General features: G+C 30.1%; 3 protein-coding genes and 1 non-coding gene across 4 annotated transcripts; 3 read left to right on the top strand and 1 right to left on the bottom strand.

Moving 5' to 3' along the window:
* The first annotated feature begins 3104 nt into the window (after nucleotides 1-3104).
* On the top strand, nucleotides 3105-3185 carry TRNAL-AAG (transfer RNA leucine (anticodon AAG)). Its single transcript has one exon. It is a non-coding gene; the product is annotated as a tRNA-Leu (tRNA).
* Nucleotides 3186-3288: 103 nt separating this feature from the next.
* LOC112708151 (TITAN-like protein) lies at nucleotides 3289-6491 on the top strand. Its single transcript, XM_025760309.2, has 7 exons — nucleotides 3289-3761; nucleotides 3906-4032; nucleotides 4190-4514; nucleotides 4627-4661; nucleotides 4973-5015; nucleotides 5424-5845; nucleotides 5980-6491. The coding sequence occupies exons 1-7, from the start codon at nucleotides 3463-3465 to the stop codon at nucleotides 6013-6015; spliced, it is 1287 nt and encodes a 428-aa protein (XP_025616094.1). The 5' UTR covers nucleotides 3289-3462; the 3' UTR covers nucleotides 6016-6491.
* Nucleotides 6492-11418: 4927 nt separating this feature from the next.
* On the top strand, nucleotides 11419-13149 carry LOC112708150 (uncharacterized). Its single transcript, XM_025760308.3, has 3 exons — nucleotides 11419-11717; nucleotides 11827-11922; nucleotides 12031-13149. Exons 1-3 carry the CDS (start codon nucleotides 11682-11684, stop codon nucleotides 12970-12972), a joined length of 1074 nt encoding a protein of 357 aa, XP_025616093.1. The 5' UTR covers nucleotides 11419-11681; the 3' UTR covers nucleotides 12973-13149.
* Nucleotides 13150-13982: 833 nt separating this feature from the next.
* Nucleotides 13983-16419, bottom strand: LOC112708149 (acetolactate synthase 3, chloroplastic). Its single transcript, XM_025760307.3, has one exon. The coding sequence runs from the start codon at nucleotides 16246-16248 to the stop codon at nucleotides 14260-14262; it is 1989 nt and encodes a 662-aa protein (XP_025616092.1). The 5' UTR covers nucleotides 16249-16419; the 3' UTR covers nucleotides 13983-14259.
* Between the last annotated feature and the right edge of the window lie 10629 nt (nucleotides 16420-27048).

The following is a 27048-nucleotide window of genomic DNA, read 5'->3' as shown; positions in this document are numbered from 1 at the left end:
GTCCAGGTCATCTAGACCATATTTTTCACAAGGGGAGGCCTCCAGCCAATAAAGGGGAAAGCGAGGGGAAGAGTGCTCATCCAGAAAGAAGGGGTGGTGACCCTCTACAGCTTGCACTTTGAAAAAATAGTTTTTGAAGTCATGGAAGGATTCGTCAAAAAGGGTGAAAATCCTCCGACCTTGTATGGCTCGGAAGGATACCCATTGCTGTTTGTTGTTTAGCCCACTAAAGGGCTTAGTCATATGAAAAAGAAAGAAGAAAATCCTCAAAGAGGTCGGAAAGTCCAAAGCGTGACTAATAAACTGATAGATCTTCAGAAAACCCCAAGAATTGGGGTGAAGTTGAGTAGGGGCAACTCGACAGTGATGCAAAACAGATATTTCGAAATCCGAGAAAGGAAGAAAAACACCCAAGCGGGTGATCATACATTCATACATAAAGAAAAAATGAGGGGCGGCCTCATTAACTCTCCCAAAACAAACCCGGTCTTCCGGACCCGGGGTTATCAACTCATATTTTGGCTCGTCCTCCTCCGAAGTACAAAGCCTGTGATGAGTACGAAGATGAGTGATAAACTCAGCATCGACCAGGGGTTCCTCCCCAAGGACCGTGACATCAACCCACTGAGAAAGAACATCTACAGAAGCCATTTTTTCTTTATATAATGAAAAGTGGCGGAAACCTACAAAAGGAAAAAAAAAAGAAAAGGAAAATAAAAAAACACGGTCCCTAAGGAGGAGAGATACGAAGCCAGAATCTACAGACCAACCTATCCACCCACAAAACAAACACATGCAAACAGAAGGCATGACGTGAAAGAAATAACTAACCTTTATCCAGAAAGTGAAGGTTGGAAAGAGCAGAAATCTTCGAGCACAAGAATACAGCACGAACAAAGAAAGGAGAAGTTTGAAAGATTGCAGAAACGGAAAAATGAAAGAGAGGGAAAATATTTATAAACATGCTAAGGGACATAATGGTAAAAGCGGAGCAGTCATTAATGAGATTGTACCGTTACCAAAGCCCTCAATGCTTCCCCAACGGACACGACGCTTGAATTGACGAAACTGTCAGAAACAAAGGGTCGCGAAAATCACGTCGGTTTCTAAGACCCATGTTTCCTTCAAGTAAGTCGACTACGAACCCGAGTTAAGTACTTGAACCCAAACTTTAAAGAAAATTTGGGCTCAAGTAGGGGCACTGTTCATACCCTGGCCCAACGACAAAGGCCCAGGTCCAAATAAAAGGCCTAATCTGAAGGATTAAGCCTAGCTAAGTACCGACCTTCACGTAAGAAGTCGGTATCAACCACGACTTGGTCTGAAGAAGTCGGATGTGAGATTAGCTGGCAGATAAACACTCATTCAAATGAGTAACCGCCCCTAAAATCTCTCTAACCGCTTCATAAAGCCATATCTTAACCTCCCCAAGATAATGGGGCGGTTAACACCCTAAAGATACGGCACTACTCCAACGGTGGTTATTGGCTCACCACTATAAATACACTGACACCCCTCAGGTATCTCTAAGCCCAATACTCTCTAGACCTGCTCACACTCTTGCTAACTTAGGCATCGGAGTGTCTTTGCAGGTACCACCCCCATTCACTCACGTGTACAAGTCGGAAGAAGGCTCCAGCGTACAAACCAACTCGGAGCTCACCATCTTTCGGACGATTGGGCCATCCCACATCATTTACTCTATTAATCTCCGGTTATCCACCGTAACAGTTATATATATTTTATAATTAGAATAATTAAGATTCAAATTTTTATGTTAAAAAATGATAATTTATGATTTTGTTTTATTCAAGATATATATGTTCACTAATCTATATGAATTATGCCAATTTTTTTATGACTGTGAAACTTGTGGCAATTCATGAATATATTTATCTCATAAGAAAAATTAAAATTTAGTGAATTAATTAATAACAACGTACAGTAAATTGTAATTAAAAAATATTATGTGTACATAAAAAAATCAGTTAAATAATAAATTATTATATATTTGTATATAAATATATGTATTATTTAACTCATTTAAATATATATTTTCTATTTTAATAAATATTATATACAAACGACTAATTTGATAAATAATTTTTGATATTTCACGTAATAGGATTTATTTTAATTTTCCTGAGATAAAAATATTTTTCAAATATTTTGTAAATTTGAACCGTTTAATTATGAGGTAATTATTTTTTCCAATAAACCGTGGTAGCTAAAGTTTGGGATATTTTTAAATGTCAACTAATCAAGTTTGGGTCTCTTCGACCTTTCTAGGTAATAAGTTGTTCCTACATTTTTAATGCATCTCAATATTCAAATGGTAAATATATATGGTCTTTGGAAAATATTACTGAATTATTATTAACACTTTTTTTTAATAGGAGTGTGTGAATTATTAACATGTGACATATCCAACATTTTAAAATCATTTTTCTCACTTTCAAATATATTCATTTATTTTTATTATTTATTATTAATAATATTATTATTATGATTATAGCTATGTAGCTGGGTCTGGCCCTAATGAAATATGGAATGGCGTGAAGCATGCAACACTACTTCTACTTTTACCTTTTACCATTTTTCTTTGAACACAACATTTTCATGCCTGACTCCATAATCCATACTATATAGCTTCACCCATTTGTACAACACAATCAACACCATAACCCTACTCTTCTCAACTCTACTCAATCTATTATTACCAAATTCTTTTTATAAAATTTTTTTATTACTATTTAGCCTATGAAACTTTATTTTAATATACATTTTATATCGTGAAAGATATTTGCTGTATAAAAAATAGACGTGTACAAGAGAGCAATACTAAAAAATAGTGCATATAACATTTCTCTTTATTGTTTGATCCCTAAAGTGTTTTAATTTTACAACAAGGAAGACCTTGAGCAAATTTTATTTTCAAATTACTCTCTTATTTACACATTTGCTTTAGCACGTCAAATTGTAAATTTTAAAACTTTAGAAGGTAAATTTCATTTTGTTTTTCTTCTTCTTTTACCTTATTATTCTCTTGTAGTGCACTTATAAAATCAGATATAAATATCTTAGTTTGCATCTTGTTTTCACAAGTTGAGATGGCCGAGTTGGTCTAAGGCGCCAGATTAAGGTTCTGGTCCGAAAGGGCGTGGGTTCAAATCCCACTCTCAACAAATTTAAATATTTTGGAGTTTCACAATTATTATTTTTCGATGGCTAGATATTTTTGGACAGGTTTCAGGACTAGATTTAAAACAATCCAATAAAGCCCAGGCCTTTCTTTCTACTATTCTACTTGGGCTTTCGGGTTGGGTTATCGGACCCTACACATGACAAAAAAAAAAAATTCAGGCTTGAGAGCGGAGAACGACGAAAGAGAAGGTGCGTTTCGCTGGCGATGCCGGTGGGGAACAATCGGAGAGCATCAGTAACAGAATAACGAACCCTAAAATGACGTCAAAAACCACCACCAACAACAATGAGAATGAGAAGAAGAAGACGAAGAAAAACGAGTTCGAATTCTGCAAAGTATGCAAGCTGAATCACAACCAAGGTCTCCGCCACAAGTACTTCCCCAACCATAACAAATCACTCTCCAATTTCCTCTCCAGGTTCCGCAATAAGCTCACCGACGTTCGATTCTTCCTCAAAAACCCTAAATTTCTCTCTCCTCAGTTTGCTTCTCAGAACCGGTTCTGGTGCGTCTTCTGCGACGTTGATATCGTTGAGCTCCATAGTTCCTTTGCCTGGTAACCGCCAGTTTCCAAAACTCGATCCTATTTTTATTTACTCTTAATTTGCGTTTTGAAATTCGAAGCTGTAGGATTATTGCTTGAGTTGTTTTTTTTTTTAAATAATTCAATTGAATGTGTGGCGCGTGGTTATTGTGTTAGTGCTAATGGAATTCATCACCTTGCGAGTGCTGAGCATGTGAAGAATTTGAAGCACTTCTTCTGGAAAAATGGTGGCTCGGTGGATCAGTTGGATGCTTTTATGGTCTCTGATGATGATGTTGCTAAGGTGATTGATAAATTTGTTTTTATACCAAATTGGTCCCGTTATGAATTGGCATGAACTACAAATTACTAACAGTTTTAGAATTAGAATGTAATGGATGTGTTGATTTTGGAATGTGATTTCTCATTGCTAGTTATTGTTTGTTTCTTTGCAACTGCAGTGGGAGAAGAAGTGTGAGGCTCTGCAAAATGAAGCTGTGTCGGGGAGTGGTGGATGTCGTGGAGCTGTGATTGGTCCTTCAAGTGATATCCATAATCAACCCAACAATGGAAATATTGATAGTTTTGAAAATGTTTATTCCCATTCCGTTAAATCATATCCTTCTTCAAATGATGTTTTGCCTTTACAATACTATACAAATGAGAATCAGATATCGGGACTCTCTGGAGTTCACAATGCTGGTGTTTTAGGTTACGCTACGTCTGTGGTACCTTTGGAAGCATCGTGCTCTGGTGAAAATTCTTTTGCCTTGCAGGATTTTGTAGGTAAGGATATCCTGTGTGTTAGAAATTTCTTTCTGTATCCCTTACAACTATTATCCACATCGGATTTTTTAAAATTGGGTCTTATCTTCTGCCTGCTTATATTGTGTCTCAGTTGACAAGAAAAGCCATTTCTCCGGTAATAAAGGGGTTAGTTCCTTGTCTTCTTCCTCTACTATTCTAACTTTTAAGGCCTTATTTGTTTCTCATCTGAATCTAGCTATTTGTGTCTCATATTCGAAGTCAATGATTGGTAACTTCATTGGTTTGCAAGATCAATATTCTTTGAGTTTTGCAGAAAGAAAAAGTTTTGTCTTGCCAATCCATGAATATATTTATTTTGAATATTCTTGTCTTGATTCTTCCATTTGTTGGTCTCTTAATATTGTGTCTACAAATATTGTTTCTAACATCAACGCTTATAAGTTATAAAAGGATTTGGTTCTGTATGAATGTATCAGGTGTTAGACGGTAGAATGCTAAGCCGAGAGAGCAGTCATCATGGTACTTATCTACATATGTATCAAAGCTATTTTGCTTCTTTTCTTATAATACTATAGCCAGTAAATTGCAGAGCGTATGGCATATATTTAAGATTATGCTGTACACCAAAAAAGTTATGTACTTACTATGGCATTATAACTTGCTTGGATTTGGATTCTCTAAAGTTTGAATTTTACTTTAGAGAGTAAAGTGTGATCTCTTACCATTTATTTCATAGGTGGGACCAAGAATAAATATGAAAGAGAAACTATTCAAAGGTAGAAGATCACATTTTACTCTCTAAAGTGAAATTCAAACTTTAGAAGATCCAAATCCAACTTGCTTATGGAGCATTAGCATAGAGGAGTTTGTATGTGTGATTAACTTGCTTGAGTGATGTGTTTTCTGCTTATGGTCCTGCATTTTTAGGTCTACAGATGCTCACCCAAATCTCTTCTGTGCCTTCCGAAAATGCTGGTGGAAATGTTCATTCTGGAGCACCCCCACCATGGTTTGAAGCAACTGAGGGATTTCAGATACATTCTATACCTGTTTTAGGAGGTGTAGCTTCCAATTCAAACATGTCTGGGAAGTCCAAAAAATTGAATCCAAAGCGAGTTGGAGCTGCTTGGGCAGAAAGGAGAAAGATTGAGCTGGAGAGGGAAAAGAGAGGAGAGGTTGTGCGAAATGAATATGATCCCACATGGCTTCCTAATTTTGGTAGAGTCTGGCAATCCGGTAGCAGAAAAGAATCCCGGAAAGAATTCGAGAAGGAGAAACGAAATTTATTCAATGTTGAAACTCAATCTGAGATGCCACTCAACATACAACCTTATGTTAGCAAAAGAATGGTGAGTCCTTTTCCTAATTCTTGTATTGCTCCTATAGTTTCTTTAGAACTGTCAGCCAAGTCACCAGAATTAAGCTATTCCAACCATCAATTTGTAAAATCTTTCAATGTGTTTCCTTTGTTTATTCTTTGCAGCGCATGGAAGGAGGTGGTGATCAAGCAAATGGGTGACATTTCAGGTTATAGACTAGTTCAAGGAGTCACCTTCGCGGTATGCACATGTTATAATCTTTTACAATGAGCAGAGGCTGAATGCAATTAACAGATGAAACATGGTGTTCAAATCAAATCCTGGATATAAAATATAGAGCAATCGTTGCTTATATTGTCCTGAGACAATTGTAGTTCAGTAAAATAGGTGTGTGTGTATTAGTATATGCATTGAGCAAGGAGTGAGGCAGTTATTCAGCACCCATGTTGGTCTGCCCAAGTTTTGTGCAGCTTCTTGGTTTATTGTCGCCAGCCAGCTAGATTTTGAATATAGGGTTGACTCAGTTACTGGCTTACTGCTATGAACATTTAGATAGGGTTCAAAATGTTGCTCTTTTCCATGTTAAACGGACAACTTATCCACACTAGTGTACAGAATTGAGAATACTTAGATTATTCCTGTCAATTTAATAAACTTGTGTTCATTTTGCCTGTGATGTTTTTAGTAGTGCAGTTTTGTGAGCTGACACAACTCTCAACCCAAGGTATTAGGAATAATTCTGTGAGTCGGAATTTCTTTTCATTTTGGATATGGTTAATTTCTGCAAAAATGACAAGGTTTGGACTAAAGGGTAGTGTTTGATTATTGTGCCGAGATAGAGGAGATAGACATGTTAAGCATAGAATCATATTTGGACTTTGGAGACAATAGACAGACAAGGAGGTTCTTGTTTTGGAATAATTTCTAAGATAATTTCTTTACTTCCAACATAAATTAATACAAAAAAGTATGCGAGGTGCGCGTTTCTATCCTACTGGCTCCGTTCCTGTTGACAGAGGAACTAGCTCCATTGCAGAGACATGATTTTGTTGTTTAACATGATTTATGGTGAAAATTGATACTTGGTTGGTGATTGATAACACTATTGGTCGTATCCATTCTAGGCAGAATCTTGTGGAATTGAAAGTGACTCTGATCTTGAAGTGCCATAATTTCCTCTTAGGGTACACAGTTCAACGTAACCATGCATTTTGTTTTTTGAAGCAATCTTGGGTTTGATGATGATGATGCACGACCAGGGTTATTCCTAGCATGATTCTTGAACAAATTGTAAGCTACTTTTTGCTGTCACATTATACCCTATTTATACAGACGTTAGGACTTGGAAACAATTAAAATTATATCAGACGAAGACGAACGAGTAAATTTCTTATTAAAATAGTATTTCAGGCGTATGCTACTGCGTACAAGAGAAAATAAGAAGTGCAATGCTCTTTAAAATTAATTTGCTATAATCAATTTGGGTTGGTCGAATTGTCAGTTCACTCGTCTGTTTAAGTAAGTGTCTAGAGTTCAAATTTTGTCTTGTGCATACAGCAACAACCCATTAAAAAAAACAAAAAATTAACTATTAAAGATAAAAAATAAAATATTTTAAATCTTAAATTCTAAATATTAAATTTGAATTATTAATCTATTTACATGATATGTAATAGAATTTAATGATATTGTTTAATTAATGTAGTCATCCTATTTAGTGAGACAATACTTTATTAGTATTGTAGATAAAATTCTAATAATTTGCTAAGAGAAGGGCACATGATTTAATTTTTACTTCTAATAGTAGGTTATTTTATAAAGAGCATTGCATTCCTATTTATTTTAGAATTCATTAGCATTCATCTAATAAATTGTACGTTATTTTCAGTAAAAAGTCACACGATTTTCATTTATTAATTGAGTTATTTAATGCAATAAAGCAAATGGAGAAATTGCCTAATGCCTATTGCTGATTGCACCATCCAAATCATTTCTAAATTAAATATAGAGCCTACCTCAAATCAATAATGTCTATTACTAAGTGTGTGTTTGGATTTCAGTTTGTAAATGAGAGTTTGCATAAAATTGATTTTGCAAACTTGATTTTGATGAAAAGTGAGTTTGTGTTAAAGTGATTTATGTTTGGTAATCTTTTATCAAAATGGATTATAGTAAAGTAAATATTGTTTGGATTACACTACTCAAAATTACTTTTAGATAAAAAATTACTAAAATAGACATCAAATTAAATAATTTTTTTATATTATTCTATCATTTTAATTTATTTATTTAAATAAATATTATTAATTAATTTTATAATAAAATTAATATTTACTTATTAAAATAAAAATAATATATAAAAATTGACAAAATATGTTTTTATATCAAAAACAAAAATAATATATGAAAAATATATATCAAAATATACTTTATTAAATTATATTACTTATAATTTTTTTAATACTTTTAGTACTCTTTTATTTAATACTATTTTAAACTATAAATTTTAATTATTCATGACTTGATTCTTAGTTATAATTAATTTTTTATTTATTTTGTTCTTTTTAATGAGATCAATAATTTATATTATAACAAAATTATAATAATAAATTAATATACAAAAATTACACTTACAAATTTTAACAAAGCCAAACAAAAATATTTTTTTATACAAAATTAAAAGTAAAAATTTAATTAAAAAATATAATTATATATTTAAAATATTTGAATACTAAAAAGACTACCAGCAAAGAAGTAAAGGGTAGAATTGATAAAACAAAATAAATCCAATCCTAACGTGATTATCTAAACGCAAAAGCTATAATTTCCAGCTTCTTATAAACGCACGTTAAGAATCTAAAATCACGTTGGCGTTTAAAAAAAAAAAGCATCCAAACAAAAAGAGGAAGCGTTCAATGCACTCAAACGTGCTTCTCTTCCTTTTAACGCAAAACCAAACACACCCTAAAAATTAGTTTATTAGTCCACTTAAAACACGAGAATTTGAATCGCACTTTATACATTTGCCATCGATAAACTTAAATAAAATTTTCATCTACAATAAATTAGTACTTGATCTCATTAGTAGAAAGATACCGTGGACAACCAACAATGCCCGCTGGAACCATTCCGTCACTCACAAAATTGTTTTTATGTTAATGCATATGTGACTTGGTAATATTAAATATATTACTTGTGACCACCTCGTTCTTGTCCATATATAGTCTTCTTCTTAAGGCATCTCTAAGCGGCATATTCTCATCTTTCTTAGCAAAGATTATGTTGATTTATATTGTATTGGTTGGTTTTTTCTTATTAATTTTTGAAGACTATAATTGGTTTGTTCCGAAGTCCGAAACAATTAATATGGAAGGTCAAATCCCCTACAAGACCTATATATAACTTAATATAGTTTTGTTTTAGGAGGAAAACAATCTACTTTGCGGGAGGTGTGGGCAACATGTTATATTACCTTTTTTTTATAATATAGTTTAGGGTTTAGTGGGTTAAGTAGAAAAAGAAATTTCTTATTGAAACAAGGTTTTTTATATTTTAAATTCATTGAATATATTCTTTTTTTAAAAATTGCCTTATAAGATATTTATTAGCCAATTCTTTATTTTTTTTATTCACCACCGTTTTTTAATATTTTTTTTTTCTTTTGAGTTGTCTAGTTGATAATTATTTTGGTAATGTTAAAAAGTTGTCTTATTATCTTTTAGAGTTAAATACAATTTTAGTATAGACAATTTTTTTTTGTTTTTAGTCTTTTTTTTTACATACAAAATTAATTTTAAGGTTTAAAATCAAATTTTAAAATCGTCCTTTTTATTTAAATATTTAACATTTTGAATTAAATTACTCATAATAAAAAATTATAAAATAAAAGAAAGAAAAAAAATAAAAGAAAGAGAGTGTTTTTACTCCTGCAAGAAAAACAGAAAAGAAAAAGAAATTGTTTACGATCCACCTCTCTTCGCTTCTGTCGCCATTTTTGTACGATTTTGGTCTCTAAAGTAAGGACGATTTTAAAACTAAGTTAAATTTTAAAAACGATTTTGTATAAAAAAAAAGATTGAGAATAAAAAATTTTTTAACCTATACTTTAAAGACAAAATCGTAATTAACCCTTATTTTTAAATATGCGTAACCTCTCTTGAGTGGAAGGTGATTTCATATTTTACCTAATCACATTTCCATCCTATTAATTTTGTTCAGGTTGTTTGCTACAAGCCTACAATTCTTTTAAATAATGTTTCTATAAATTTCATTTCTTCTTTACTTGCATTTAACACCGAATCAGTCAAATAATACGTAAATTCATTTTCTACCGGTTTCTTGAATGAGTTTTAAATAAAAATGCTTCATTGAACACCAGAAACCAATATTACATATTTGAGTATATTAATATATATATATATATATATATATATATATATATATATATATATATATTACATATTTTTTAACAAAATATTTAATTACCAAACTAATCAAATGTTTTCACAAGAAAATAATCACACATTTTTACAGCAGCGTCAAACTTTTCACGAATATAAAAAATCAACCAGTATTGTTTTTTATACTTTTATTTATATTTAAATTACATATATATTTAATTTATTATATTATTTATAAAGTTTGATTATAAATATAAATCGTCATTCAGTTACATCCGTTTTTAAGAGTATCATTTATGTCAGTGAAAAATATAGATATTTTTGTTAACGTGACCATGCGAGATTAGGTATACGTATAAAATTATTTTTAATTCAATATAAATACATTGTTTTTTTTATATTTAAATATACATTCTTATTTCTTATATAGATGACTGATATTTTTTATCCATTAAAAAAATTTCACAAATCAAACCTGGATTATATCAGAATTCCTAATAGTAATAACATGATTTAGACACCAATGGTAAAAAAAATTATCTTAACCAGCTTATGCTTAGCAAAGTGATTCAAAATGAAAATGAAGGCAAGGCTTTGTTTGACTTTTTCATCAAAAGGTTCTCAAATGGTCATTTTCCATCCAACATATAAAATTCCCACACTGACGTTTCTTTGCCATTAACAAATTTTATATACTGTGATGTTGTTGCCATTCCAAACTTGCACCTCCAGAATATTCTCCTAACGTGTTGTTCTAAATTTCAATTGATACCATAATAATAATAACCAGGTCCAAATTTTAAATTAAGGCTTAGTGTGAATTTAATTTTAATGTATTGTTAGTCAATATAAAACTGTTTTATTAGTAAAAATAATTATTTTTTATATTTATCGTGTGAATAATTATTCAAAAAAATTATTATGATTGCACGACTGTGTAAAGTATTATTATTTGTTATAAGAAATTAATTTTGATGCACTGATAGTGTAATATAGTTATATAATTATATCTATTTTTTAAATGATTATTTACACCGTCAATAAAAAATGCAGTTATTTTTATTGATGTGGCATTGCATTATCAGATGCACGTGTAAAATAAATTATTTTACACTAACAGTACATCGAAATTAAATTCTTATAACAAATAATAATGTTAATTATTATAGGTACAAAAGAATAATTCCTGAGAATAATAATATTAATGTGCAAGAGGATAAAACTATTCACCATTTCATCATCACCTCATATATAAATATATACTTCACTTGATTTCTTTATTATTTTGCCATTAGATTCATCTAAGTGATTTTTTTTTTAGGGTTTCACATTCTTACACTTGTTTCTTGCTTCATTTTCCAAAGTGATTGTTTTCATGTTCTATTCAAACCTCCTTCAATTTCAATGTAATTAAATTTTCTAGAAATTTCAAACTTTTATGATCACAAATTGATATTGCTAATATTATGGGAACTAACAGCACAGAGCATGGAGGATCTGAGGTAAAGTGTTCACAATTCAAAGCTATTGTTTTTATATAGTTCATGTGAGTTTCTATTTCAAACTGCTAAAAAGCTTTTGAATAATTCTGAATTCTTTCACCTTATTCAGGAGATTATGGAAAATGAAGTCAAGGAAACTAAGAATTTTCCTATACACAAATTAATAGCAGATAGTAGTTCTAAATCAAACAGTATGGTCATAAAGGTAAATTATTTATCAGATTCTTAGTTTCTAAATGTTGTATTGCATCATCATTTTGTGTTCATTGAAGCCTAACTAATGGTTCTGTATTGGTTTTGGTACTGGAAACAGAAACGCCATGCAGTGATTCCTCCTCATATCATAGCTGAGGCCATATCAACTATGGGAATTGACCTTAGATTTTCTGGTCCGATCACACAGAAAGAAATGGAGTATGTTGAGCAATATGTGCTCGCGAAGTATCCGGAATATGGAGGCCTAATTCAAGGAGATGGAAATGGAATAGACTTGTCTAGCTTCATCATCAATGAGGAGCCTTCAGAATGCACACAAGATGATCGAGGAAAGTCGCCAATAGGGACTCCTAGAGAGTCTTCTATGTATCTGTTTGGAAGCAATCTCCCTGAAATGGATCGAGCGCAGTTGGAGCCGTCGAGGCTACTAGACATTCTCAACAAGAAAACTTCATTCCATGGAAGTTTTATCTCAATCCCGGAAATCCAAGTTACAAACAAGGTTTTGAAGCATTGCGGCTTGCCGGATGATGAGTACCTTGTTCTCTTCACTCCAAGTTACAAGGATGCTATGATGTTGGTTGGAGAAAGCTACCCTTTTGTTAAGGGTAACTACTACATGACAACTCTTGGCGAAGAAGAAGATTGCATACGCGAATTCGCTTCTTTTAAGGAGTCAAAGGTGATTCTCGCGCCGAAAGCTTGGCTTGATTTGAGGATCAAGGGTTCACAGCTGAGCCAGAACTTTAGGAGGAAGTGTAAGATCAGCTTGAAAGGGTTGTTCTCTTTTCTAGCAGATGTGAATGGAACAATGCATTGGATTTCTGAGGCTCACAGGAACAGTTGGCATGTCCTGCTTGATGCATCTGCGTTGGTGGTCGGAAAGGATAGTCTCCGGCTCGCACTTCACCGGCCAGATTTCGTTGTTTGTAGCCTTGATAACACTCATTCCAACCCTTCAAAAATCATCACTTGCCTCTTGGTGAGGAAGAAATCCTTTGATACTTCCTCAGCTACTTCTTCTCAGGTATTTGAATGAGTGAGAAGATGTACTTTACTTTGTGATTAATAATTTAGAAACAATTGAGAGCAAAATTGATATCCATGCCTACTTTGTAGATTCAATAAAGTATAACAAGTACAGATAGCAAATCATTTATTCTTGGTTTGGATGCATATTATATTTCTAATCATTTGTGCTTGCATTTGTTAGTTACTTGCTCTGTTCACTCTTTTAAGTGTTATTTTTGGACTGTATTTTAATAACACATAACAACTGATGGAAGTAGTAATAACTTAATTCAAACTTTAGTTTGGATTCTAAATCCAACCCTTTCCAATAACAATTGAATGATTTTTAAGATTTATTATGTCTTGATATGAATTCTAAGGTACCTTGTTCAATTACTACCACAAAAAGCTCTTATCCTGTTTTGGAAATGCACGTGTATGCTTATTGATTTAGCAACCAATCTTAGATTCCTATCATATTTGCAAACAATGACCATTCATTCATGATACCAAGTGGTCATGGTAGGTGACACATTATTCACTATTCAGTGTTGGCAACTTGATTCAGCCTCAAAAGTGTTTGAACATTTAGTGGCTAATTTGTTTTGCTTGAAGACAAAAGACATGATTTCCATTAAATGTTGAAGGGACCATTTATGTCCTAACCTCATAAAATAGTGCAATGAATGAGGATATTGTTATTACCAAATGAATGCAAACAGATTCTATTAGATTCACCCTACTTGACATCTTCATACCATTTTAATAAAATGCTTCATTGTCTCATCATAGTTCCAAGGTTATAATCAAAACCAAGGAATGTAAATTTTAAACATGTATTCAACCCAACCAAAATAGCCCAAAGAAACATTATTTTGTATTCTTTAATTACTATTTATTTTATTTTTATATTGATTAATTACTACTAGAATAATTGAATAATATTAAATATAATATACATAAAATTATAGATGTTAAGTTAAATAAAATAATTTTAAGTTATTGTTTCCCTAGCATTAAAAGAAGAAATCGTGCAAGTTTTAGGCTAATACGAAATTTTATATAAGCTTCTAATATATTTACTCTAATAAATATCACTTCATTCTCTCACCATAGCAAAAAAGTAAGAGTGAAACAAAGATGACATACAACAAATACATGCCACTGTCTGGTTACTACTACAGTACTACTTGAAGAAAAGGAAAGTAACTAACGTTGCTAACCAAAGCACTAGTTTTACTACAACAAACTATGATGCTTACAACATGTCAAAAACTTAGATTTATGATAATAAGCATACCATAATACAAAACCATTAGTATTTAGTTCTTCCATCACCCTCAGTAATCACATCATTGAAGGATCCATTACTTGGGATCATTGGCAAGACATGCTCTTGATGAGGCACAATCACATCAAGAAGGTAAGGGCCGGGCGTGTCCAGCATCTTCTTGATTGCGGCTCTAAGATCTTCCTTCTTCGTCACACGTGCTGCTGGTATTCCACAACCCTCGGCGAACTTCAACATGTTTGGAAAAATCTCAGCCTCATTCGTAGGGTTGCCGAGGTATGTGTGAGCTCTATTGGACTTGTAGAACCTGTCTTCCCACTGAACAACCATACCCAAGTGCTGATTATTCAACAACAGAATCTTAACCGGTAGATTCTCCACCTTTATGGTTGCCAACTCTTGCACATTCATGATGAAGCTACCATCCCCATCGATGTCAACAACGACGGTTCCAGGGTTAGCCACAGCTGCGCCAATTGCAGCAGGCAAGCCGAAACCCATAGCGCCAAGACCCCCTGATGTCAACCACTGCCTCGGCCTCTTGTACTTGTAAAACTGTGCCGCCCACATCTGATGCTGACCTACACCGGTACTAATGATTGCATCCCCATTTGTGAGCTCATCAAGAACCTGAATTGCATGCTGCGGCGAAATCAGATCACCAAAAGTCTTATAACTCAATGGGAACTTCTGCTTCTGCACACTCAGCTCTTCCCTCCAATCCTCAAGACCAAGATTCTTTTTATTGACCCCCTTTTCCTCCAAGATCCCATTGATCCCTTCCAATGCCACTTTCACATCTGCGCAAATCGACACGTGTGGGATCTTGTTCTTCCCAATCTCAGCAGAATCAATATCAATGTGCACAATCTTCGCCCTACTCGCGAAAGCCTCAAGCTTCCCGGTTACACGATCATCAAACCTAACCCCAAATGCAAGCAACAAATCACTCTTATCAACAGCATAATTAGCATAAACAGTTCCATGCATCCCCAACATCTGAAGAGAATCATCACCACCAACAGGGTAAACACCAAGGCCCATCAAAGTACTCGCTACCGGAACACCCGTAATCTCCACAAACCTTCTCAATTCCTCACTACAATTCAAACAACCACCACCAACATACAAAACCGGTTTCTTCGCCTCCGAAACTAGCCTCACAACGCTCTCTAATTCCGCCAAACTTGGAATCTTTGGCATCCTAGAAACATAACCAGCAACCCTAACAGGCAAATCCCAATTGGGAACCGCCAATTGTTGCTGAACATCTTTAGGAACATCAATCAAAACAGGTCCAGGTCTACCAGTAGTAGCTACAAAAAATGCCTCTCTAACAATCCTAGGGATTTCATCAACATCAAGAACAAGGTAATTATGCTTCGTGATAGATCGAGTTACCTCAACGATTGGGGTTTCTTGAAATGCGTCGGTTCCGATCATGCGGCGGGGAACCTGGCCGGTCACGGCGACGATAGGGATTGAGTCCATCATCGCGTCGGCGAGGCCGGACACGAGGTTGGTGGCGCCGGGACCGGAGGTGGCGATGCAGACGCCGGGGAGGCCGGAGGAGCGGGCGTAACCCTCGGCGGCGAAGGCGCCGCCTTGTTCGTGGCGGGGAAGGACATTACGGATGACGGCGGAGCGCGTCAGAGCTTGGTGGATCTCCATCGACGCGCCGCCGGGGTAGGCGAAGACGGTGGTTACGCCTTCACGCTCCAGAGCCTCCACGAGGATATCTGCGCCCTTGCGAGGCTCGCCGGCGGGAGGACGAGTGGCGATGGAGGGTGCGGTGGTGGTGATGGTGGTGGTAGCGGATGGTGGTCGTGGTTTAGGGTTGTTTGAGATGGTGTTTGATATTTTGAGGGAATGGTGCTTCTTATTATTGGTGAGAATGGAGGAAAATGGGAGCGTGGATCTGAGAACACGGTTTGGGAAGGTGGAGTGAGAAGAGGAAGTGGAAGAAGATGGAGATACGGTGGAGAATGGGGTTCTGGAAGTGGCTGCCGCCATTTTTGAAGGTTGCAGAGGCTTTTTTTTTGGTTGCAAAAACAAAACACAGTGTGTGGTGTGTAGCTTCGAATCGCCGATGAACAAGTGAAGTAAGTGTTTGTCTATTTACCAATTTATGAAATATGTTCAGTTTTGTCTTTATCATTATACACGTGATTTAAAGAAATGATTAGTAAATCTCTGTTAAATTATTTCATTCTTATAATAATAATTTACTATCTCAAAAAGGGATATTAGTTGACAAATAATTCCTCTTTTTGCACTTGTTTTCTCTTATTTAATTTAGTTATTAATAAAAAAAAGTTAATTAATATGTTGTTTAATATTTTTAAATGAATAATTATTTTGGACCGTATTGAATTTAAAACGACAATATTTGATAAAGTGAGTGTGCACCTCATATTCAGTATCTACTTTATATACTAAAACTGGGTTTTCCCCCGACTACTAAAGGTGACGTGTCGATCTCTCATGCCTCCATTTTTCTCCAAAACGAATAAAATTTTTTTTCTATTCTAAATTATTTTATTATAATTATATTGTAATTAATACTAAATGAATAATATATAATTATACTAATTTAGCAACATATCTTCATTATAATTATATCAAATCAATATTTAATGCACTATTAAACTACTTATCAATTATCAATTAAAAATACTTTTAATAATTTTAATGATAATAATAATATCAATAATAGTAATAATAATAATAATAATAATAATAATAATAATAATAATAATAATAATAATAATAATAATAATAAATCTTTGTTACCCGATTCACGTATATCAAATAATTTTTCTAAATTATTTTATAAAAAAATATCTTTAATATAATTATATTGTAATTAATATTTAATAAATAATATATAATTATACTAATTTAGAAACATATCTTCATTATAATGGTATCAAATCAAAATTTAATGCATTATTAAAAAATTACCTTAATAATAGATAATTTACATATTTATTTTTGTTTTACTAAAGTCTATATATAGTGTTTTCCTGTGGTACATGAATCTAAATTTGAGAGTCAATTCATAATTTTATATTTAGTGTTTTTTTTACTACTTCATAGAATAAGAATGTATTTTTCGTTTTTTATTGAAGTTGATCCTTTTAAGTACAATTTATAATTTTTTATAATATCATATACTCATTCTATTATATTATTCATTTGATAATTTTTTATTTGTTGTTACTCTAAGTTATTTTTATCGTCTAATGTTCCAGTTCGATTTTTTTTTGCCACAAGCATTTACAATGCATCACATCCATGAAATACCTCATCGAGTTGTCTTCACTGATTCGGGTTCCAACTACATGGATGTAAGCGTTCAAAGAAGAGGCAATAGTCTCTACTTTACCGAAGGATGGTTGGATCTACTCACCTATTATGACCAACCCAATGGAATGTGGTTAAAGTTAGATTTCTTAGGAGGAGCTCGATTTTTGATTGAGGAATTGCATCCACGGAACTTTATAGGGCAAGTTCAAGTTCCATCCCCTCCATGCTTTTTACGTCTGCCCGAAAATCTTCGAAGTGGAGCACATAATGAAATTGAATTCCCTCATTTTCAGTTCAGTTTTGCTAAATTCGTGACAAATGCAGATATGCAATTTCAATGATTGGTAATATATTTAAATTTTCTTAGTTTAAACTGTTAATTATTAGAATAACTTTTTAACATATTTTAATTTTTTCAGAAATTACTAGCTTTCTTTTGCATGCATGCAATGCCATTGAGGGGAATAAGAGTTAGTTTGGTTTCTCGGTGCGATAATTCTATATCTTGCCACATTGCATAGATAGCGGATGATGAAGCTTATCTAACAAGAAGATGGTCTGATTTTGCACGAATTCTAAATATTGAAACTTACGATGTTATTTCAGTTGGTTGTCGTTATAAGAATGATTCTATACTATACGTGACTAAGGACTAGAATAGGTTCAATATTGTTTAGGTAATTTGGTTTTACTATTAGTATTTGATTAAATTATAATTATAGAATTTTAAATTATTGCCTCAATTTATATATTACGATTATTTTTTGTGAATTTTGCTATTTTTAAATAATTTAATAAAATGAAGTAGTGTCAGATATTATTAAGTTTATTTTTATTCTTTATTTCTTTATTTGTATTTTCATTATATTTGACAAAAAATTAACTTATACATATATTAAATCGTTGACCTAAAGATAATTTATTTGCCAATAAAAACAGATTTTATTTATAATTGGAATAAAATTTATTTGCCGATAATCGGTGGATAAAATTGAAATTACACCCATGTCATATAATTATAATTAATTAATTGGTATAAAATGAAATTATACATGTGCCATTAGTAATTTCAATTAATTAATATAATTTCAAATTATTACTTGAAATATAAATAATATATGGAAATTTATTGAGTAAATCAATGATTTTGCACCTTAATAATTTGACAATTATTACTCAATTAACCAGTTAATTGAATTAGTAATAACAATTTCCAATTTCAAATTTTGTATATTAAGTAGTTATTAAAAATTGGGTAATAACGATTTACACGGAAAAATCATTGATAAATTCAATTAACCATAAAGAAGATAATATACTAACAGTTTTAGTATATTATTTATGCCAAGCGAAATTATTTCCTCAGATTTTCTATTAAAATTGAAATTAGTAATAGTTTAAAAAAATGTTTATTAATAAAATTACTAATAGTCACATTTTTATGCACAAGATATATATTTTCTATATATTATTTAAAAAATATAATGAAACATGAATAATAAATGAGTATGTTATTTCTTCGACTAGCTAATTAATGCAAAATCGAATATCATTTTTTATTCGATTGAGGTCATATTCTGTTTGGTGAAAGTTTCAATCACCTTAATTAAATCATGTGTTTGTGCCTTAACTTATACAGGTAGTAATATGTTACATATTATTTGGTATATCTAAGTAGTTATTTTCCATAGCGGAGATGTAAAAAATCTTATTAAGGTTTATTGCCAAATAATTAGTGGATGAATAATAGTAGATTATATTATTTTAGGAAAGTATTTTCATTATAATTATATCAAATCAATATTTAATTATGATAAAATATGTTAATTATAATTATATTATAGAATTATAATAATTACAATATTTATGTTATATATTTTAATCATTTATGTACGTAAATAATTAGAAATCAAAATATAACTTATAATTATCCCTGCCATGCAAGATTAAAAAAGATATATAATAACATAGATAATTTGTTACTTATGCTGATTAAATACAATAAATATATATTAATTTAGTTAAAAAAAATCACTGTCTTCTATGTTTTTCTATTTATTTTTTTAATTCATTAAATCCAATCAATTATAATAAATTAATTATATTAACTAATTAATTCAATTAATTATTTTTTAATTTATTTTTTGAATTCAATAAATCAAATAAAATTAATTATACTAATTATTTGTATTGACTAATTGATTTGATTAATTCTTAAAAATATTTTTATTTAATTTATTTAAATATAACTAATTAATTATTTAATTTTATTAGGACAAATATCAAATTCTATTTCTAATATAAAAATACAAAATTTTATTCATTCCATTTTTATTTTACCACTATAAAAGATCATATATGCTAGAAGAAAATATCATTCATTTACCAATTACTCTTTCATTGGGTAGCTTTTACAACAATTATTTTTCTTCCTATGAGGCGCCGTCACAAGAAGGCAACTATCATGAACATAAATCAGCACACACTCTTCAACTCCCGTGCTCATCATTTAGAGCAATATATGATATGTTATCCATTAAGCATTTATAGACCATGGTGTTATCATATTTGCATAAATAAATAAAAAATTCATAATTAAGCTTAAGTCATTTATCTATTTGTGTTGTATATTGTAGTGTGAAATTACTTTTTGTTTGTGTTGTGCAATGATATTATGGTTTAATTTAAGCTTTTATTTTAGAATTGTGTTGTGATTTTATCTCATCCTTTTTTCTTAGATATTAAGTTGATGTATTTTTATTTATTATTATTGAAGCAGATGTGATATAAAATTTGTAAAAAAAAAAACTTACATTCAATTTATTTTATTGTAGTCTTCTATTCTTCTATTTTTTATTCTTTTATTCATTTTATTTTCTTTTTAAATATCATATAATTTATTATAATTTATATCAATTAATTAATTATAATTCATTATATCAGTTAGTTTAATTCATTAATTTATAATATACATGATCAAATAGATCATTTGTTACTTATACGTTTATTTTTCTAAAATCTAAATTTGAATAATTATATTTTCAATTTTTTATGAACAAAATATTATTAATAATGAATAATAATTAACCAGTCATACTTTTAATTAAAGTGTTTGGATGATTTTTATATTTATTAATATTAATTATTGATTATTTTTTCATAAATAAATTATATTATAATTTTATGTTAGTTCATAATTGATTAATGATTAATGTTTATAAAGCTATGTTACTCTAAATTTTATATTTTATAAATATTTTATTTAAATATATTTTTTTAACATAAAAATGTATTATTTTTAATAATATCATAATTTTATATTTTTTAATTATTCTAAATGAATATTTTATCAAATACTAATTAAAGCTATTCTTCCATTTGCTTTTACTAATATATTTTCTAACTATTATATAAAATTAAAATCGTATTAATAAATTTAATATTAAAGTTAATTTGGCTTTTTATTATTTAGAGTGTTTTTCAATCAATAATTTTATACTCTTTACTTTTTTTAGTTTCATTTTGAATTTTAATTTAGTACTCAAAGGTAGTGAAATTCTATTGATACTGAAATAAAGTTACAAAAGGGTCCATATGGTAGAATAAGTAAAATAATGTGATACCACATTGCAACATTCAAATGAAACAACTTAGAATCTAAAATGTTTATCTTTCTCTTTCTCACCGTCTATTATATTATCTATCCTATCATATAAAAATCGAATTTTTACTTTTAATGATAGAATCAACGTAGCATGCTTCTGTATTATTTTGTTTAACTCATTAAAGTCAATTCATTATGATGAATTAATTATATCAACTAATTGATTTGAATAGATATTTAAGTATCACACAATTTAAAATTATGTATATTAATTATTTGATTTAATTTTTATGATATATAAATTTAAGGAATAAATTAAAATAAGATAATTTATTACTTATTTAAATTGAATACAACAAATATAAATTAATTTAGTTAAAAATTTACTATTTTCTAATCTTCTATACATAAAAATGACAAAACAAAATTATAAAAATAATCTTTTTATCACTTTTTCTATTTTAATTTTATTTTCTTTGTTTTTTATGTATAATTTTATTTTATATTAACTTTTTTTATTTAATAATAAAATATACTCATATTAGTTCTATCATATAATAATATATTTTTCTCCTATATTAATAAAAAAATTTCAATAGTTATTAACTACATCTAATAGAATGACTGAGAAGTGAGAACTACGAGAAGTTAAACCCAGGTTCAAAATGCTAAAACAAATAAAAGAAAACAGTGAATATATGATTAGAGAAAAATGTATAATAATGACAAAATATACTAAAACTGGATTTTTTCTCCAACTAATAAAAGTGAGGTGTTAATTCCTCATAAATTTATTTTTTCTCTAAAATAAAATCACTATTTTCTTTTTTAAATTTATTTTAAAAAAATATATTTATTATAATTATATTACAATTAACATTTAATAAATAATGTATGATTATACTAATTTAGAGAAATATTTTTATTATAATTATATAAAATCAATATTTAATACATTATCAACTAATAAAAGTGAGTTGTCAATTTCTCATGAATTCATTTTTCCTCCAAAATGAGAGTACTATTCTCTCTTCTAAATTTATTTAGAAAAATGTCTTTATTATAATTATATTACAATATTACAATTAGCATTTAATGAATAATGCATAATTATAATAATTTTAAAAAATAAAATAAAGTCCAGTAATTTATCTTCCGACTACACACGTGTATAGAATAACTTTTAAGAAGGAGTCATGCATAGTAAATACGGTCGATGATTGTAAAACTGTATACTAACATTGATATAATATTATTTTAGGTATATATTTTGCAGGCATCAAAGAAAAGTGTTGAGTTATTTTTTAGTAGATTTAAATTATTCATTGTTTATTAGAGAATTTTGTGCATTAGAATTTTCTAATAATTTATTATTTATTTTGAGCTAATTTTAATATGCTCTTATTTGACAGTAAAACAACATATAAAAATTTGTTGGTGGGTCTAAGTATTATTAAGTTATTTATGGTCACATTGAGTATATATGTTTGATTTATTGAAGAAAGTAGATTACTAAAACTAATTAATAACTATTTAGAGTTAATATATTTAACACTGGCTTAATAAAAAATAAATAATACATAACATGTTATATTTTTATTAATCAAATTATTATAATTTAAATTAATCTTAACAAAATAATTTAAAATTATAATTTTAATCTTATTACGTGCATGGCACGGGTTAATACACTTGAAAATTACTGCACGATGAATGTGGTATATAGAGAAGTTTTTGAGAGCCTATAATAAAAAGGTAATAACAAAATGTCTTACTAAATCTATTTATTTATTAAAATTTATTACTATCACTTAAAATAATTTAGAAATTCTAGGAACTAATAGATGAATTCTTATTGTACATTAATAGTTTGAGAATATTAAAATTATCATAAAAATTCGTATAATTTTATTCTCTTGACAAACAATTTTATAATTACGTTAATCATATAATTTTATATACAAACATTGATACAATGTTATTTCATGTATATATTTTGCAGGTATCAAAGGATAGCATTGAATTGTTATTCAGTAGGTTTAAATTATTTATTGTTTATTACAAAACTTTCTGCATTAGGATTCTCTATCAATTTGTTCTTCATTTTGAGCTGATTTTAATATTTTTTTTACTTCACAGTATACCAATATATAAAACTTTGTTGGTAGATTTAAGTATTACTAGATTATTTATGGTCATATTGAGTATATATACCTGATTTATTGAAAAAAGTAGATTAAATAACTATTTTATAGTTAATACAATTAACACTATATTAAGAAAAGAAAAACAACGCATACAAGTTATTTTTTTATTAATTAAATTATTATAATTAAAATAAAATTTAACATAACAACTTAAAATTATAATTTCAATCTTATCACGTACATGACACGGGTGATTAAACTTGTTTGTTAATTAAAATTTGGAAAATAGTTTATTTCCTTTTCTATTACAATAGTTGGTAGAATAACAAGTGTGTTGGTAAAAATTTAAGTGTAATTAATTTTATGTAAAATTAATAAATAAAAAGAATTAAATTATTCGATGGATTTCACTGTAAATTTTTATGTAATAATTCTTAGTTATCAAATTGGCATAAAATTAGTCACCAAAAAAAAATTGGCATAAAATTGCACCTCAGTTTCCGCCAAAATTGAATAGGCTGCTAGTTGCTGATTGCTTTTGTTGGCTTGTGAGAAGTGTGGTTTGTTTTGAAATCATACGTGTGGCTCACATGACACGAGTCGCATCAATCATCATCCACTTGTTTCACGATTTATTTTTATACAGGCTTTTTTTTAATTAAATAAACAAAATTAACTCAATTAAATACATTTTTACCATTTTAAACTTTTAAATACAATTTTGTTAGCATAAAGAGCAAAAATTTTCATAAAATCGTTGTTATGCATTATTTATAGCCGCCACTTACCCCGATTTCACTGCTAAGTGGTAACAAAGCGCATTCGCGTATGTTAATTTTTCTTGGATTTTGCTGTTGGTAATAGTGCAATTCAATTTTTAATTTCGCTCTTTAAGTAAATAATTAATTTCGTTTATTTAAATAAAAAAATTTCGTTAGATAGACAATAATTTTAATAAATAATATAAATAATAAATTTTAAAATTGATCTGATAAAATATAAAAATATTTTATTCCTAAATTATTTCTTAAATTTTAATATTAGGATAATTATCTGTATACATAGTGAATTAAACATCTAACCATTGTTAACCGTGTATGAGTAAATCGAATCAAAAGAAATAACTATTCAATTAAAAATAATGAACATAATCATTCGCTATCTATTGAATTAAATATTCGACATATCTATTATTCATATTGTTTAGTATTCTCATTATTTATTTATACTTTTCCAAATAACAAATCTTTTCATATGTGTATCTAAATTATTTACATTATTTTATAAAAAATATTATTAAAATATTTTAAAAGGAACTAACTATCCATTTGTGAAGAAACCATCTCTTAACAAAACGTCAAAACCATGAGCAGTCTTTGCAAGTTCTAATGTGGAACACCATCACATAAGCATTGCAAATTCTAAACTCAAATATTATTAAATTTATAACTTCAACTACATATAACTCAATTTAAAATGTAAAACCCATAAAAAATAAAATTGAAAATTAACAAAATAATGAAATTAAAAAATAAAAATGAAATAAACAAACCTTGCATAAAACAAGTAGCAACTTCTCACTTTTGTTGTATTGAAGTGCTAATTTCATTTGTCGTCTTGTGCTTCCCACCAACCCTAGCAATGAATAATGGACCATAAACAATAATAGTTGGTTAATAGGTCTTCTTAATTAATACATAACTTTATTAATATTATTATTACTATTAATTAATTTAGACAAAACTATATATAGAGCAGCAAAAACCTCCTCTGCCCAACATATTTTCTTTTCCACGATATCTCTCAGTCCGACAGCCCAATGACTGATCTGTCGCGATACTGAACTTCATTTATTGTATACAAACTGTAATTTGTAGAGTTTAAAAATAGAAGTCACTAAAGCAAAAAAAAAAAAACCTCCCCAATTAATTAATATGGAAGAGACATATTAGATTTTAATAATAGATTCCTTGTTTATTTAATTAGTTAAAACAGTACATTGGAATGCATCTCTAAAATTGATCTGTGATGCTTTTTTGAATAGTTGTACTCTCCATCAAGAATAACATGTCTCAACTTAAAGAGTGATACTATTTTCAAAACGAATTAGTTCTTAGTACTTTCTTTTTACTATTATATTTTTATTTATGAATATTCATTTCTACTATTTAAAAAAAAGATTAATTAAACTTTTTTTCTCGCTAATATTTTCTGAGATTCAAATAAGATTTTTTAGGATAATAAGACATTTTTTCTTTTTAATTTCAATTTAACCAGTTATAGTCGAATTTAACTCGACCAAATTTTTATTAAAGCAATAGATATCTCCAAAAGAAGAATTTATGAATTTTTTTTTTTGTTGCATTCTCACAAAAGATGAATAGAGAGCTACAACAATAGAATGATGATGATGGTGACTGGGAGAAGACTATGGATCACACTCTCCTGCTGTCAAATCCAATACATTTTGGTGAGATTTTTTGTTGTTCTTTTTCACGCCATATTCAATTATTCATGTTCCATAGCAACTTGATCAACTTTTACATAATCCACATGTTTTACTTTCGAACCGGTGGTGAAGCTTTCAATTGTGGAGTGCATGCACCGTTTTTAGAGCCATGATGGCTTTGAATTTGTTGACAATGAAGTCTTCGGTGTTTTCCATGTGGAGTAAGAAGTAACACTACGGTGAGAAAGGACATAAGATTTGAAAATAAGAGGAGGAAAAAAACCCAAGACAAAACTTTTGATTAATGGAAAATATACCTAAGTCAAATTTTTAACTTGAAACCCAGTCCTAAAGAATTTGAGTTAAGCAAATTTTAGGATCAAGCCAGAGATATAATCACACTTACTTCAGTTTGTTCCTAACTTTTTTTTCTATTATTCGTTATTGTATTCATAATATTTTATTTTTTTCTATTTTTGTTAGGGTGTTCATGGATCGGATCGTATCCGCAGTTCCGCGATAAATATCCGCATCCGCATCCAAAAATTGCAGATAGGATCCGATCCGCATCATTTATGAATCGGATCGTGGATATCTGCTCTACATCCGCGTATCCGATCTGCGGATCCACAAATTCGCACAATAATATATATATATATATATATATATATATATATATATATATATAACTCTGCCTATGTTACACTTGCGGTACATAGCCGGTCCCAAGCCCGGATAAAGGAGGAGGGTTGTGTTAGATCTTCGGTAACCAACATAAAAATATAGCCGAACCCCCCATGACATGAATCAAAGACATTATTGCGCTAATGCTAGGTCGTTGCCCGGAAGCAACCCGCCGTATGGCTCGAGTACGGTGTCAAAGCAAGAGCCGCTGCATCGGTGCCCGGATGTAGTGTCAAATGAGCAAGGGTTCTCGCGTTTTCGAGAACGGACGAGGGTAAATAAGCTAGTTCACAAAGGAAAAGGTAAAGGTTGAAGCGACAGAAGGTTGAGATTTGGGACATGGAACATAGGCACTCTAATAGGAAAGTCCATGGAGGTGGAGGACACCATGACAAGGAGGAAGATTAACATTATGTGCCTACAAGAAACAAAATGGGTTGGTGCAAAGGCTAGGGAGTTGGATTCTTCTGGTTTCAAACTTTGGTATACAGGAAAGGTGAAGAATAGGAATGGAGTTGGAATAATTGTGGATAAGCAGTGGAAGAAGGACATAGTAGATGTCAAGAGGGTGGGAGATCAGATCATCTCTATCAAACTTGTGGTGGAGGGAGGTGCTTTCC

The sequence above is a fragment of the Arachis hypogaea genome, chromosome 8 (genome assembly GCF_003086295.3).
Source record: "Arachis hypogaea cultivar Tifrunner chromosome 8, arahy.Tifrunner.gnm2.J5K5, whole genome shotgun sequence".
Lineage (NCBI taxonomy): Eukaryota > Viridiplantae > Streptophyta > Magnoliopsida > Fabales > Fabaceae > Arachis > Arachis hypogaea.
The sequence above is the reverse complement of the archived record's forward strand: the minus strand, read 5'-3'. Positions and strand labels throughout refer to the sequence as shown.